This window comes from Penicillium rubens, assembly GCF_028828025.1.
Source record: "Penicillium rubens strain IBT 27055 chromosome Unknown utg000004l_segment0_segment0, whole genome shotgun sequence".
Lineage (NCBI taxonomy): Eukaryota > Fungi > Ascomycota > Eurotiomycetes > Eurotiales > Aspergillaceae > Penicillium > Penicillium rubens.
This window is the reverse complement of record NW_026890602.1, coordinates 1,699,842-1,715,291: the sequence shown is the minus strand read 5'-3', so window position 1 is coordinate 1,715,291 and position 15,450 is coordinate 1,699,842. Positions and strand designations below refer to the sequence as shown.

General features: G+C 49.4%; 3 protein-coding genes across 3 annotated transcripts; 1 reads left to right on the top strand and 2 right to left on the bottom strand.

Annotated features, from left to right (window-relative positions):
- Window positions 1-514: 514 nt before the first annotated feature.
- Window positions 515-8,486, bottom strand: N7525_010606 (putative polyketide synthase; the record flags this gene model as incomplete). Its single annotated transcript, XM_061215151.1, has 8 exons — window positions 515-1,645; window positions 1,704-6,328; window positions 6,382-6,982; window positions 7,029-7,554; window positions 7,606-7,945; window positions 7,992-8,049; window positions 8,101-8,187; window positions 8,238-8,486. The coding sequence occupies 8 exons, from the start codon at window positions 8,484-8,486 to the stop codon at window positions 515-517; spliced, it is 7,617 nt and encodes a 2,538-aa protein (XP_061067663.1).
- A 454-nt stretch (window positions 8,487-8,940) lies between these two features.
- Window positions 8,941-9,710, bottom strand: N7525_010605 (putative DUF341 family oxidoreductase; the record flags this gene model as incomplete). The annotated part of the gene is made up of 3 exons (XM_002561406.2): window positions 8,941-9,539; window positions 9,590-9,608; window positions 9,663-9,710. The coding sequence occupies 3 exons, from the start codon at window positions 9,708-9,710 to the stop codon at window positions 8,941-8,943; spliced, it is 666 nt and encodes a 221-aa protein (XP_002561452.2).
- Window positions 9,711-12,643: 2,933 nt separating this feature from the next.
- On the top strand, window positions 12,644-15,178 carry N7525_010604 (threonine/serine exporter family protein; the record flags this gene model as incomplete). The annotated part of the gene is made up of 1 exon (XM_061215150.1): window positions 12,644-15,178. One exon carries the CDS (start codon window positions 12,644-12,646, stop codon window positions 15,176-15,178), a length of 2,535 nt encoding a protein of 844 aa, XP_061067662.1.
- Window positions 15,179-15,450: the final 272 nt, after the last annotated feature.

Sequence of the window (15,450 nt, the reverse complement as noted above, 5' to 3'; positions counted from 1 at the left end):
TATTTGCTCGCGATACAGGATAAAATCACAACATCTGATATCAATCTCGAACCTAAAATGCCAGCCCTCAGCGGAGCCTCACGTAAGATCATTGAATGTTGCCTAAGAGTATCTGGTGACCTAGCCTACCTACCCCGTATAGTTGGGCTCGGGCTTTGAAACACAGCCATCAATAGGCCTTATGGGTAGAAACCTCGAATTCGGCCTTCTAATTTACTTAAGCCATTTGTTTCACTCTCACATGGTAATATACATCCATGGATATAAGAGATTTGGCCGGAATTACGACTTTACTCCGTTTAGATCCACCATTTGCGTACGATTGCAGTCTTGGCACCCAAGTTGCGCCAGATGTCCGATCCTTTCCTAAAGAAGTAAATAAGTAAAGCATGGTCAGTGTAAATCGACAAGAAGCATGTATCCACGGATGTTAAGCTGGGTAGAAGTACATTGTTGTATATGTAACTATCGTATTGTATATTTTCCAAGGTATCCACCGCGTAGGATAAGGAACTCATTCCGAGTTGCCCTCGAGTCTTTGGCTGGCAATTTTATGAGACAACTCGAACATAGACCTTGCTAGAATTTCCAAAATGGGGATAGTGCAATTCATGGATCTTGATACCCAGTTGCGCAGCTCCACAGCCACATGTGAGTCAACTCCATACTCAGAGACCGGATTGGAAGGATTGATATTTTCAACCGGGATAGAGAGATGCGAGGCAATCTTCCTGCTGAGAGCATCGCAGATTATTATGGTGGCTTGATCCACCGTTTTTGCAGCATCAAGGTCAACCTTCAATCCTTCCATCGAGTCGCCGAGCGCAATGGATTTTCCATGACCCTGAAACTTGTACCGGAAATGAGCGAACAAAGGTGCGTCGAAGTTCCCAAGTGATTCCATTTCTTTCCATTGGCCGAGACCAGTTACCAGTTGGGCTGCTCCGCCCGTCGACTGAGAGATTGCAACTTGTATCAGGGATAAGAGTGTTGGCGTGTCAGTGCCCTGGAATCCTTGCCGTTCCATCTTTGTCGCTAAATCCCTGTTTTCAGCCAGATAGCCAACGTCTGTGATTGTTCCAAGATCCAAAGACACTGCTGGAAGACCCAGACTTCTCCGATAAGCTGCGAATGCGTCCATGAAAGTGCAGCCGGAGGCATAGGCAGCCTGTGTTGCGTTCCCAATAACGCCGCTGATAGACGATAACATCAAGAAGAAATCAAGATCTGCGGGGAGGTGGCGGTGCAGATTCCAGGTGCCATGATACTTCGGGCCCATGACATCCCGATACTCGTCCAACCTCATGTTTTCAATGTGGACATCCTTGAGGACCATGGCTGCCTGGATCAGCCCCCGTATTGGAGGCACGGAATAAGACAGATCCTGAAGCATTCGTTGAACTGCAGTCTCGTCGGATATGTCACAAGCTCGTGTGGTTATCTGGGCACCTTTCTCCACCAGGTTCCTCACTGTCATCTGAGACTCATATTTTGAAAGCCCGCTTCGATTTACGAAAATCAGGCTCTTTGCTCCATTTTCCGCCATCCACAAGGCTACTTCCCTCCCAATTCCACCAAGCCCACCAACCAGCATGTAGGACGCGTTTTCTTGGAACAATGGCTGCGTAGCTCTAGGAAGTGTGGCCTAAATCTCGTTAGCTGGAGGCAAGTCGGCGTTCTTTGAGTGATGGGGTAAGCTGTACCGTCACAACATCACTATCTTCCACCTGAACCACAACGTGCTGCTTGGTTTGTATTGCTGCTATTGCTTCTTGGATTTTTGAAACATGATATACACCAGTAAAGCCAGGCCCTTTGAGTCTTTTTTCGAGGAACAACCGAAAGACCTTCGGCCATATCTGATTGACAAGGTCCCTCCTCTCCCTCTTGAGCTCAAATATATTGACCGTAGACAGGGAGATGTTCGGGGGGCATGACAATAATCGGGCCTTGAGGTTGCTTGTTTGAAGTTGGATTAACCGACCGAATGGTGCAATGCTGTTCTGCAGAATCCTTTCCTCTGCAGTCTCGAACGCGACTACTACGTTTGCTTTCTTGCCCTCGGTCAACCGTGACACTCCCTTGGCTACATCGTCCTTTCCGCTTATGAAGATATGCTCTCGGGCTATCCCGAACCTCGAGCTGAGCAAGTCCTTTTCGTCCGGGCTGTACACCGTCGCAAAGATCCGAGCATCCGTCAGCAAGTACACTTCCAAGAGTGCTTGGCCGAAATGACTTCCGGCATCATGGACGAGAACGGCATCATTCGACTCGACCATTGACAGGTGGTTCACAACATAATAAGCAACGGTATATGCTAGAGGCAAAGTCGAAGCCATCTGTAACGACATCTCGCCATTGATCTTTTGGAAAGCTGATGCCCGATCGTGATAAAAGCTTTTTGCAGTCCCAGTCCCAAAGCAGGCAACCCGGTCGCCTACGGTGATGTCGTGAATGCCAGCGCCCACCTTGTATACTATGCCGCTGCACTCCATACCGAGGGTGTCGTCTGTTTCCCAATCAAAATAGTCTGGCTGAACATCCCATTTATTCAGGCCAAAGGACAGTACCTTGATTCCAACATAGCCGGCTGGGAGGTCTGTCACCTGCAAATCACCAACGAACCCGGGGTTATCGAATTTCCTGGAAAGACGGAGAGGTTGCTGGAGGTTATGGAAAGGCTGCTCGGATATAGCATCCGTATCATTAATGCTGTTCATCGTCTTGTTTGCCTTCGGATTCTCTAGTACTCGTGGAACCAGAATCTGCCCATTTCTCTCCGCATACTCCGTATCTTCATCTGAACTTTCATGGAGGAATCGGGTAACCAGAACTTTTGTGATAATGTCGGCAGCTTGGGATTCAGAGAGAGGATTTTGAGCATCCAGGTCGAGGGTGATGATCGGATTGACCCCTGATTCGGCGCGCGCTGTTCTTGCAAATCCAACCGCCAAGGCTGCGGTTGGGTTGACGGACTCAATCGTTCCTCCCCTTGTGATCCAGAGAACTCCTCCACTCTGTGTAAACAATGATTTTATCTTGCTGAATGTAACTTCATTGGCAGAGGCCAGCAGGGAGGACTTGGAAGTATCCAAGACCAAACAAATCTGCTCCTTGCACTCCAGATTATTGACATGTGTCACATTCACCTCACATGAGATCTTCTCAAGCTCAGTGTCTAGGTATCTAGCTTCGGCTTTGTCCCCGCAAATGATGGAAACCTTTCTGGACGACTGATGAATCTTCCCTTTTTTGGCCACGATAAACTGATGGCTCTTCTCGGTGTCTTGATCTGCATAGGCATCAACCTCCGTGAAATGTGCATCTTGCAGGATCTCGTCCCACTGACTCTCTGTCCAACCACTCTGACCCAAGCAGAATTCGTCTGCGGACAAAGAGTGCAAGGCACTGAACAACAGATTTTTCAGCACATTCTTCTTTGGGTGGAAGGGGTTGATTGCAATCAAATAACCAGATGGTCTCAAAAGATCATGGATTTTGCTAAGTGCATTTTCCTCACAACGTGCAGTGCACAATCCGTGAGGCAGGATTATGATGTCGAAGGAATTTCTTTCAAATTCTTGTTCGGTGATATCCTTGTCAAGATCCAGGGGCTTGCATTCAACCCATTCTGACCATGCCTCCAGCCGCTTCGAGGTATGCTCAAGCACAGAAGCGCTTTCGTGGGCAAATGTATATTTCCCGCAATAGGGTGTCTCATTAAGCGTCACAAGATGCTTGAGAAATATCTCCGCTACCTGGCCTGTGCCGACGCCAAACTCAAGGATGGATATGTCTGGCTTCCTGTGGCCAATCAAATTGACGTACTTTGCAGCTGCTCGATACGAGGTGTCCGCTGAGAATATATCCCAGAACTCATCCAAAAGGCGATCGTCTTCGATGACGGTGGAAAAGTCAACTTGGTTTCTGATAATAGCCACGAGGTTCTGGCCAATGACCGGGAGCAACCTTCCCATCGGGATGGAATGGATATTTTCCGAGTGAGCTGGTGATATTGAGCGGTTATCATCATGTCGTTCGAGCACATCTTGGAGGTAACACCGGAATCTGCGGTGAGAAGTATCCAGCTTCATTGCTTCAGTTTTGCTGACTTCCTCCAGCGCTGCTCTGATGAAGCTGGCTGCAATCTCTTCGTACTCTTTCTGCCGCGCGGGCTCTTGAACAGTACTCGTCTCGGTGAATATAAATGACGCGTTGTCGCTGGACAAAAAGCTAGGATCGGGCTTCCAGTTAATCTGGTAAATTATGCTATCTTTTGTCTGCGATACCGGTTCATGACGCCCGAGTCGCGCACACCGTAGGCCACGAAGTGAGATAGTTGGCTCGGTTTCGAACTGCTTCTCGTTGCAATTGACCGCGACTATATATGCCATCACATCCTTATTTGGCATCGGGCGCACGTTAGTACAGATACTCATGGGCTCTCCTGCGGAGCAGCTCAGACGGGATGATACAACCATCTCTTCGATGGAGACAGGAATTGCAGGTCCTTCCTCAATCCCCATACCCCGGGGTAAAGCTGCAAAAATAGTCTGGAATATACTATCCAAAGTGCATGGATGAATCAAAAGCTCATGCTGAAATGATGCAGGCATCACGGATAGTGTATCTGGTACAGTGACTTCTGCAAAGCACGCCCCATCTTTGGTCGCACGTGCTTTTGTCATATTCGCAAAACATGGCCCGTATTCCAGTCCGGAAATTTGGAGCTTCTCATAAAAGTCTCGGACGTCAATCACTGATACTCCATGTACTTCAGTCCCCAAAGGGACCGTTGCATAACCATCAGTGTCCTCGGCTCCATCACCTGAAGCGCCAATGCTCTTTTGTGTCCCGACCAAGCCAGTGCAATGTTCAATCCACCTATTCTCCTCCGAGATGGAGTATATATGAAAGTTGTACAAACGTTCCTGGTCTTGTGTCGACTTCTGAAGAGATACCATAACCTCGACAGCAGAAGTTTCACTGAGAACCAGGGCTGATTGTATTGCCACATCTCGCAGGATGTATCTAGCAATTCTTTCTTCTTTGTTCAACTGTATTGATGCTTCGATTGCCATAACCAGATACCCTGCAGCAGGGAAAACAATGTTCCCCTGAATCTTGTGATCGAGAAGCCAAGGAAGCTCTGAGGTTCGAATATAATTTCTCCAGCGAGGCTCAAATGGACATGCCATGTTGTCGGGCGTACCGAGTAGATCCATCCGCGACGATATTCGGTTCCGATACATCTTGCTCAGTCGTGGCTCTGCCCAATATGACCTGGTGTGATTCCAGACATAGGTTGGAAGATTTGTCAGTAGCTGCGGTGTGCTATCTTTCTTGGCCCCCGCAGGCCTGTTGATCGTGCCAAAGTTAATGGGATAGTCGAGTGATACTAGTGTGGCGACTGCGCCGAGAGCTGTAGTGACTGCGTTGGTCTTTCGCGTGAGGATGCTAATATAAGCTATATCGGCAGCGTTGAGCTTCGCATCAGCCTGGAGAATTTGATTGATCGGCCCGGAAAGTGCCGCATGGGGACCAATCTCGATGAGACAATCCACAGAAGGCTTTTGGGCTGCCCCAGCCCTTCTTATTCGGGTAGCCCCTGTATTCCCACCACGCTGACTATTTGTCTCAAAACACAAAGTCCTCAGGGACTGGGCAAATTTGACTTGCCCGACCAAGTTAGACACCCAGTACCGGGCATGCAATTCTTGTAAAGGAGCCATCTTTCCAGTAACCGAGGAAAAGAACAATGGCCATTTTCCTCTCTTGTCTTCTGTTATCTGATCCAGTCCTCGAGGCTGGATATGTCCTATCAGGCTGTGATACTGCTCGGCAACCTGCTCTATATGAGGAGAGTGATAGGCGACACCCACTTCAAGGCGTCGGCTGAGCACCTGCTGATCTTTCAGTGTTTGTCCGAGCGCGTCAATCGCAAGTATATCGCCTGATATCGTTACGCTGGATGGACTGTTGATACACGCGACGACTAGCTGTCTAGGCTGGAATTCGTCCAAGTAGGGCTGTACCTCTTCGGCAGACATCCCAACTGCCATCATGGCACCTCTATTTGGTTGGTCATGCAAAAGCTGGCTTGCTACAACCCCTCGGTAATATGCGACTGACATTGCATCATACATGCTGAGTGCACCAGCTGCGTATGCCGCGGCAATCTCCCCACTGGAATGTCCAGTCACGGAGTCTGGGTATATATTCCACGATTTTAGCAAGTCAACCAGCGCGATCTGCAAGGCCGTGCACACTGTCTGACTGAGACTCGGATGGTTCAAGTCGGAGTCCCGGGGGTGCTTTGCTATCTCCCCTGTTTTCAACATGTCAGTGCGTGGAACTTCTGAAAAGTGGTTGTCTGTGTACCTTCCACTGTGAAAGGAGCTCCCATGTCAATCAGAAATTTGTCGATCGCCAAAATTGACACTTTGAAGATAGGATAGGCCTGAAGCAGTTCCTTTCCCATACCAGCCCACTGCGCGCCTTGCCCAGTAAAGACAAAACCAAGCCTTGGATTCCGAACAGCGCTCCTAGCCTTGACATTCTGGGAGAGCGAGGTTGCCAAACCCGCGATCGTGTCTCCGACAACGGCTGCCTTCCATGGAAAAACAGAGCGCCGCTCATTGATTGTGAATGCAAGGTCGTCGAGAAACTTCTCTTGGTCAACTTCAAGTCCCCTATCGCTAATATAATTGCTCAGAGCCTGCATCTGCTGTGCACAAGTTCTTTCATCAAACCCGGAGACCATGAATATGCGAGATAAAGCAAGCGGCGAGCTAAGGAGGGTCTCAGCGTGGTTGTTGGTCGTAGTTGATATGATTGTGTGATGTTCGTCGAGTCCCCAATTAGATAAACAGCCTTGGGCATCTTCGACAATGACATGGGCATTGCTTCCACCGTATCCAAAACTATTCACAGAAACGCGACGAGGCCCTGTGGTCTCCCATGGCTCAGGGCGCAATTGAACCTACCGATGTTAGTCTCCAACTTTCAACTTGCCCGAATATCCGAACCTTGAGTTTCCAATCATCGAGTGGAATGCGTGGGTTGATTTTCTCAAAATTCCTGTTTGGCAAAAACATGCGGTTTTCCAACATCAGCACTGCCTTGATCACACCTGCCACTCCACTTGCACCTTCCAAGTGACCGACATTGGTTTTGATGGAGCCAATCCGCACAGGATTGTCAGGTGGACGACCAATTCCAAAGACACGAGCAATCGCCCCTGTCTCAACTGGGTCTCCGGCCAGTGTGCCTGTCCCATGAGCTTCGACAAAATCGGTTTCCGAGGGATCCAGATCAGCCCGTGCATACACGCTTCGGATCAAACTTTCTTGGGCTGCTCCGTTGGGTAGTGTTATCCCTGCAGTGCGCCCGTCTTGGTTGGAACCCGTGCCTCGTATCACGGCCCGAATCTTGTCGTGGTCGTGTAACGCCTTGGCTAAGGGTTTAAGGATGAGACAGCCAGCTGCCTCGCCTCGGGCGTACCCATTAGCCTTCTCATCAAAGGTATGGCATCTCCCATCTGAAGAGAGAAACCTAGGGCTAAATCAGTCTAGTCTTTCCGGTCGTGGGTAATTTTTCACATACTTCATCATGCTCATCGTCGACATAAACTCGTGACTCAACACCAAATTGACTCCCGCTGCAATCGCTGTCGATGCGTCCCCTGTCTGGAGACTTTGACATGCCAAATGCAGTGCTACAAGACTTCCCGAACAGGCTGTGTCTACCGTAACGCTGGGCCCTTTCAAGTCAAAGAAATAAGACAGCCTGTTTGCCGTCATTGCACGAGATTGTCCGGCGTTTGTGCACTGATACATGGGCACACACTCGGGATCCCGAAGTAGGAGATCCGTATAGTCTGCAGAGAAAGACCCCACGAAGCAGGACGTCTTTGTGCCCATGGTGTTGGCCAGAGGAATGCCAGCTATCTACCATCAGCCTTGAAAACGTGATTCGGAGAAGTAACTTACCATTTTCAAGGCCTTCATATGCTACCTCCAAGAGCAACCTCTGCTGGGGATCCATGGCCTTATCGGCTTACAGTTAGATGAGCTCGAAAACACTCCAATTTGTACTCACCGCTGCCTCGTCGCTTGTCATGTTGAAGAACGGCGCGTCAAACACGGATACATCCTCTTCCAGAAAGTGGCCACCTTCCACATTGATCTACTCTCACATTATTGATTATTCCCACTCTCATTTCATGTATCACTTACCGTCCCATGGCGAGCATGATCTGGGTGATGAAATGCTGCACTGTTCCACCTTGTAGCTGGAATTGGGCTCCATGCCTCTTTACCCGTGAGAATCATTTCCCACAGCCCCTCGACATTTTTGGCATCCCCTGGACCCCGGAAGCCGATTCCCACAATTGCTATCGGTATACAAGATCCAGCGGCCGAGTTTGCCAGATCATCTTCTGAAATGGTCGCTTTTGGGGGTCTGACGCTAGATTGTGGCGACATTATTGCTTTTGGTTCGCTGGAGGTCGCCGAATGACCATATATCGCATGCCAGGGAAAAGCGAGGGTACTGGGTTTTCTCACGCCAGGGCAATGAACTTTCCCGCATCATAGTCATCGGTCTACTGGGCCTTTTGACGCCATCCATCTTCCATGACAATCTACGTCGGGACATGTGGGAAGGTGTCACATCAAGTCGCAGCGAGGTAAGTATCCGGGTGCAACCCTCAACGGCGAAACAAAACTCAAATCCCATGAATATCTCGATCTGAAACACTTTTTCTTTGCCTTCGCGAAGAATCTGCAATATACTATTACAACAACCTCCTGGAAATTATGTTCCACAACCGCAAACATACTACTCTCCCCTTTCAGCCAACGTTTTTTTTTTTGCTCACCCAACCTTTGCCTCCGTGTCGCACAGCCGAAATGAAAACCCTTTCTTTGGTATCTGGTGTCACAAGATTTGACTGGACAGTTTTCGAATTGCAGTGGCGATTATGGCGACATTCTTCCGATCACTGGGGACATCGTGGCCCTTTCCATGTACAGCAAATGTCGAATACCTCGCAGAGCAGAGCCGATACAGAGCCACCGAGTATTCGAAGAGTGGGTCCTTGGCGCCAGCAATGTGCACGCAGGGGATGGAGATGAACCCCTCTAATCCTTCCTCTACGACAGGACGCTGCCCAAGTTCCATGCGGAAGGGTGGCAGGGAATTGATGAAGATTGCGCATCGAAATAGCGCAGGCTCATTCGGATTCATTTTGGCATGGTGGATCATGAACCCAGCAGCCAATGTACCGCCATGGGAAAAGCCTAGAACCCCGTCGAACGGACCTTCCAAGGCAACTGTTTCACTCAGTTGCTCGTATGCCTCCAGGATGTCGGATTCGTCCATGTCCTCGTGGGAAAAGGTGCGTGGGAAACGGTAGTAGCTGTAGTACGGACCGTCATAATAACCGGCGATTCCGGGGCCCGGGGCTGAATCGACGTCCCCTTCGAGGAAAGAGAAGGTCGCGGTATTATCGCGTTGGAGCTCATGCATGAGCCCACCTGTTTGATTAGAGTTTGGTGTCTCGCGGCTAAAGCAGGAGATTGCATACTCAGCTGCGACTGTAGAATCTACTGGCGAATTAGGACCCAGTCACCCACCGGTCAGCAATGTCGGTAGCTTACCTTCTGATTCGTCCCCCAGCCATGGAGACACAACAATCGTAGGGGCATTGTGTTGGGTAGCGAGATAGGCAAATGAAGTTGAGCAAAAGTGCCGTTATCATCAAAAATCACTGCGACTTGCCATGGTGGTAGCCATGTCTGCCTGCGACATTTTATATTTTCCTTCGTGGCGAACAACAACCCACCGCGGAAAAGGCAATCACCTCGTTCGGCTTCATTTCATCGACATGCACGAACGGCCAGGGGCCTTGAAACTCGCCGCGAGGAGACAGATCCACTTTGCCCTGAACTCGGCGTAGCTGTCAGTTTCACAGACGTCGATCTGAATATGTGAGCACACTTCACGTATCCCACTCGGCGTTGTACTCAATCCAATTTCTAATTCTAAAACAAAAGCACGTTATATATCACCATTGACACTACCAGGTTGGTAAACGTGTGTCGAAAGCCAGGCCCTATTGGCGTTTGATTCTACCAATTCGCCATCCACATGGCTTTTTGAGCTACTATAGTGTAATAATTAACTGTATGCAACCTTCCAACGTTGGAACCTCTATCATCTCCGAAAGTCTTTACAATTTTTCAAACAGCACACTCAACATATTGCTTAGATCCCCCACTCTTCGTACTGGTGTCCTATGCTTTATGGCCAACGACCAGGAAGCCCCAAATGAGGAAGGCACGATGGGACTTTGTCCAAGATAACAGTCGTCAGGCTCCGGTCCTTAAGCTCTCCGAATTCTTTTCCTTGTCCCAACGATAACTTTTTTTTTCTTTCGGTTCCTCATGACGCTGCCGTCTTCCCGACTACCACTCTCCGTCTCTCGCCCATTCTGCTCCCAGTTTTGCGTGCCTGTTGTAACGACATTCAAAAGCCCGAGGCTTGAGTCCAAAATACAGGAGGTAAAGGTAGATAGACATGTGGGCAGTACTCCGGACCGGGTGAAGGGGCAGTAGACTTGGGTAGGTTGGTGAGTTGCGTTGATATGGGATAGCATACCTTTATGCGCTGGGTAAGTTGGTTGAGGATGATGGAATTTGGAGGACGAAAAGCTGATCAGGCATACGTAAATGTACCTATGTTTCCTACATAAGTACAGACCTCCGAAATATTGGGCCAAACCTTGGAACCTTTGTACCCAGGTATATACCGCGCTCCAAATTCTCCCAGTTCTGCCAGTCTAAAACTCCTAATATAGTTAGCGTGCAGGCAATGGTTTAGCACTGACGGTCAGCAGTCAAAGGTATGTACCTAAGACCACTGAAAAGACGACTGAAAAGACTACCTGAGAAGCCCAGTAAGAGGATTACGGCCGCTTTGTTGTATGTACTCTTGTGGCAGTATGTTCAAAAGGGACCCACTGCACATACTGTCACAGACTAAATTGATGGACATCACGTGCCACCTGGGCAGTTTGATATGCTTAGTCGTCCAAAATGTTTGGTTGGTTTGCATGGTGGGGTTTGCCACCGAGGTTTGGCTGGGGTTATTTGTTCTTCCTCCAAATCATCTTCACGACTTCAACAAGATAGGACTTATATATCACACCATTCTTGACTAGTTCGTGAAATCACTTTTGCCTGTATAAATTTTTACTATGCCATAAGGTTTTTCTCTAGCTCAGGTTGTCTTCACCCCTTTTTTTGGGTGGCAACCCCTATCGTGCATGGTCCATTGGCGGACAGAGACTGGACCACATTCTAGTCGTCCCTTTGTGGCTCTCATCCGTTGCGTGGCTTCCATGCGCGGCATCTCAACGTGGGCGTTTCCAAGATTTGAATGGACTGTTTCTACCTAGGTAATAGGTAAGGAGAGGGAAGCAACCTCAACAGAGCGTCGTACAAGATAACACAACACACAACAAATGATAAGAAGGGATGGAGGGGTTAAAGCATATGGAAAGGTCTCGACCAAATCAGAATCACAGAATCATTCAATCATGTGCAACGCAGATTTACGCCATGTCCTTTTGAACTCCACCGGGTGGCGAGCTTTCAATTCGTAATGTTCTGCGTGAATCCTGAAGGCCCTTAAGTGGGTTTAAGTGGGTCTTAACTTCTATCTATAAGTCGAAAGTCGTGAGGTCTGTTCTTTCTTTGATATCACAGTGGAATCGGATTTGCAAGGGACTCTTGACACTGACACTTTCCACTCCACTCTACGGGGTATCTCAGGAGGTGGCTGCAAAATAACTGCCCAATACGTGGGTCAGGATCGACGGCAGTCCAAACGCAGCCTAAGGGGTTATTTGTACGGAGTATGTGCCAAAGATAAGGAAAAGCAAGAAAGTTCAATTGAAAAACAAACAATTGCACTATGGAGTATATAGCTCATATAAAATTGGAGTATTTACAGGGTACATGGAAACATGGGAACAAGCACGAACCATACAAAGACCATTTTAGCCCGAATGGATGCCAACTGGATAAAAGATCGCCACAATATGACCCACACCACCTCGCTGATATGCAAGTAGTACGTACTCTAGAAGATCTAGAATGATTTTCAATTCCCCGAATGATAGAGGGAGATATGTCAGTGTGCATGGATCCATGGATGTACACTTGCAGGGTTAAGAGGTAAACTTAGGGTTGGCCTATTAACGTACTCCGTAGAGGATGTGCATATAAAATCCAAGCATTTATGATATCTAGGTATTGATTTATGATTTCATTATCTGAAGATCTAGACTCCTTTTTCACTATTTTAGCTCTCCCTGATCTTGGCCAATTCCTTGGTTTTGCCATTTAATCCTGTTCGAAGCCTTCCCCCAAAAAAAATGAGGGAGAGAGACTCTTGACAATTTTTTTTTCTCTTTTTATTCTCCTGTCCCTTTCAACCTGTTCATCTTTTCATATATTATTTTTCATCATTTGATTCCTATCATTCGTTGTGCCTTGTACCTGCATAGACGGCTTGCCGTTCGTTCTCGGCTAATCTCCCGAGCCACCGAGCCACCGAGCTCACTCACATTCCCTTCATGTCGGGCTTCATCAACCCGCATCCCAGCCCAAATGAAGAATACGCAGAATATCCTCTTCCAATCATTGACAACCCCGGTGATCGTCCAAGCCTTGAGCGTGAGGCTACCGTTGATGTCAACCAATATGATGCCGGACTCGAGCCACCCACACGGCCTCGCAGTCGATCCCATCACAGGGTTCGCTTTCGTTCGCTGAGTCTGCGCCGAAACGAAGATGCCTCACATCCCGCGTCGCGCCCGTTATTGTCGCCCCCAGACCTCGGCGAAATCCCGTTATCCGGAACCATCACCCCACCAGCCCCCACGCATTCCCGTCGTGGTTCTGGCCTGGCCAACGTGCACACCCCCGACGAGTTGGGCGAGACCGAGAAACATGATTTTGGTAAAATGGACCGGACTACCTCGGCCCGTGACCGCTTCAGAGCCACCGGTCAGCTTTTGCGGCAGAAAACTAGCCGCTTAACGGAGCGCCTCGGTCGCCCCACGGATGAAGGCGAGCCCCTCAACGCATCATACCTTCCAGACGACTTCGACAGCGGTATCCCACTCGAGGAGCTACAGGCCCGCCGCGCTCGCCATGACGCCGACCGAGCGCACGCATTGGAGACCGGCGAGGATGTTATTGAGCCGCCCCCCAGCGCCGAGGCTCATCGCTTGGTCCGCAGCATGACCATGGTTCAGGATCAGCTGCGCAAGCGGAAACCTCGGGGCGCATATCAGCGGTCGGGACAGACAACTCCCGAGGGCTTGATCAGCGCCTTTACGCAGCGGAGACGGTCCAGTGGATTGGGAGGTGGCAGCGGCATTTTGTCGCAGTTGCTGAAGCTCCAGGCTACCCAGACTGGAAGCTCTTCGCGCCCGGAAAGTGTCATCACTGATGACTCTGACAGTGACACGCAGGTCTCCTCCGGTATCTCCACCCCGAAGAAAGGTTCTTTCTCGCCCCCGCCCCCTGCCTCTCTGTCTTTGCCAACATCTGGTGCCGCTACCCCGCGCAAGGAGAAGCTCAAATGGTACAAGAAGTCAGCCCATCTGTCCACCTCGTCGCTGGTCAATGCCTCCATGAACCTCAGCACGGCCAGTCTGCCCGCTGCCGCAGAGGCCGCTCCGGGTGTGCACAAGAAATGGAAGAGGAACAAGCGGAAGACCCGTCTGGAAGATGAAATCCGTGTCACTGTCCATATCGCGGAGATCATCGCACGTCAGCGGTACATCATGCAACTGTGCCGTGCGCTTATGCGATACGGTGCCCCGACTCATCGTCTGGAGGAGTATATGCAAATGACTGCCCGGGTCCTGGAGGTCTCAGGTCAATTTTTATATCTGCCAGGTTGCATGATAATTTCGTTCGACGATCCGATTACGCGTACTGGAGAAGTTAAGCTAGTGCGAATAGTGCAAGGAGTCGACCTTGGTCGCCTTGCTGATACACACAACGTTTACAAGAATGTTGTCCACGATCTTATAGGTGTCGAAGAGGCAACTCAGGAACTGGACGATATTATGCAGCGCAAGCCCCGATTCAACAAATGGATCTTGGTCCTGGTGTACGGTCTTGCTAGTGCGACTGTCGGTCCGTTCGCTTTCAAGGCCCGCCCGATCGATATGCCCATCATCTTCTGTCTAGGTTGCATCGTTGGGCTGATGCAGCACGTTCTCGCGCCACGGTCCACCCTCTACTCCAATGTCTTTGAGGTTACTGCTGCCATAGTGACTTCTTTCCTCGCCCGCGCATTTGGCAGCATCATGGTCACCCGCAATGGTACATCTGAACCACTTTTCTGTTTTTCCGCTATGGCGCAGTCATCTATCGCTCTGATTCTCCCCGGGTTCATGGTTCTTTGTAGCAGTCTGGAACTGCAGTCTCACCAAATAATCGCTGGTTCCATCCGGATGGTGTATGCCATTATCTACTCGCTGTTTTTGGGCTATGGTATCACAGTGGGGACTACGATATACGGGCTGATGGATGCTAATGCAACGTCGGCATCTACGTGTTCGGGCCTGGATGTATACGGATCGGTTTATGCACGCACATTCCCCTTCGTGGCTATCTACGCTGTTTTTCTGGCCATTGTGAACCACGGAAAATGGAAGCAGATGCCCGTCATGGTCTTCATCGCTGTGTCCGGCTACGTCGCCAACTATTTCAGCACCACCAAGCTCGGTCCCCAATCAGAAGTCGCCAATACCGTCGGTGCATTCACTATTGGTGTGCTAGGCAATCTGTACAGTCGGGTCTGGCATGGCCATGCCGCTACCGCCATTCTTCCCGGTATATTTGTGCTGGTCCCCTCTGGCCTAGCTTCTAGTGGGTCTTTGATTGCTGGCATTCAATACGCCAACGAGGTTCGCCAGAACCTCGGCAATAATGGGACTACTGTGGCTTCTGGTGCTCTTTCTGAAACTTCAGTTGCCAGTCTTGGTTTCGGCATGATCCAAGTCGCGATAGGTATCACAGTCGGGCTGTTTATCGCGGCTTTGGTTGTCTACCCCTTCGGCAAGAAGCGCACTGGTTTGTTCAGCTTCTAGTCATTTATTTGCATTTATGAACATATTTCTGTTGTATATGTGTCATGTGTCAGCCTTTTTGTTTCTACATTTCGGGTTATCGGCGTCAATTCAGCGTTTGGGATTTACACTGCATTTAATATAGACTTATACGGGGGGCGTTATTGAGCGGATATCATTTTTAGACATGGTCTACAACAATACACCATCTACATGATCTACTTAGACAAGATAACAACAACCATTCCTGTGTGATATAGCCCTTTTCTGATAGTCAAAAATAGTGGGTCTTT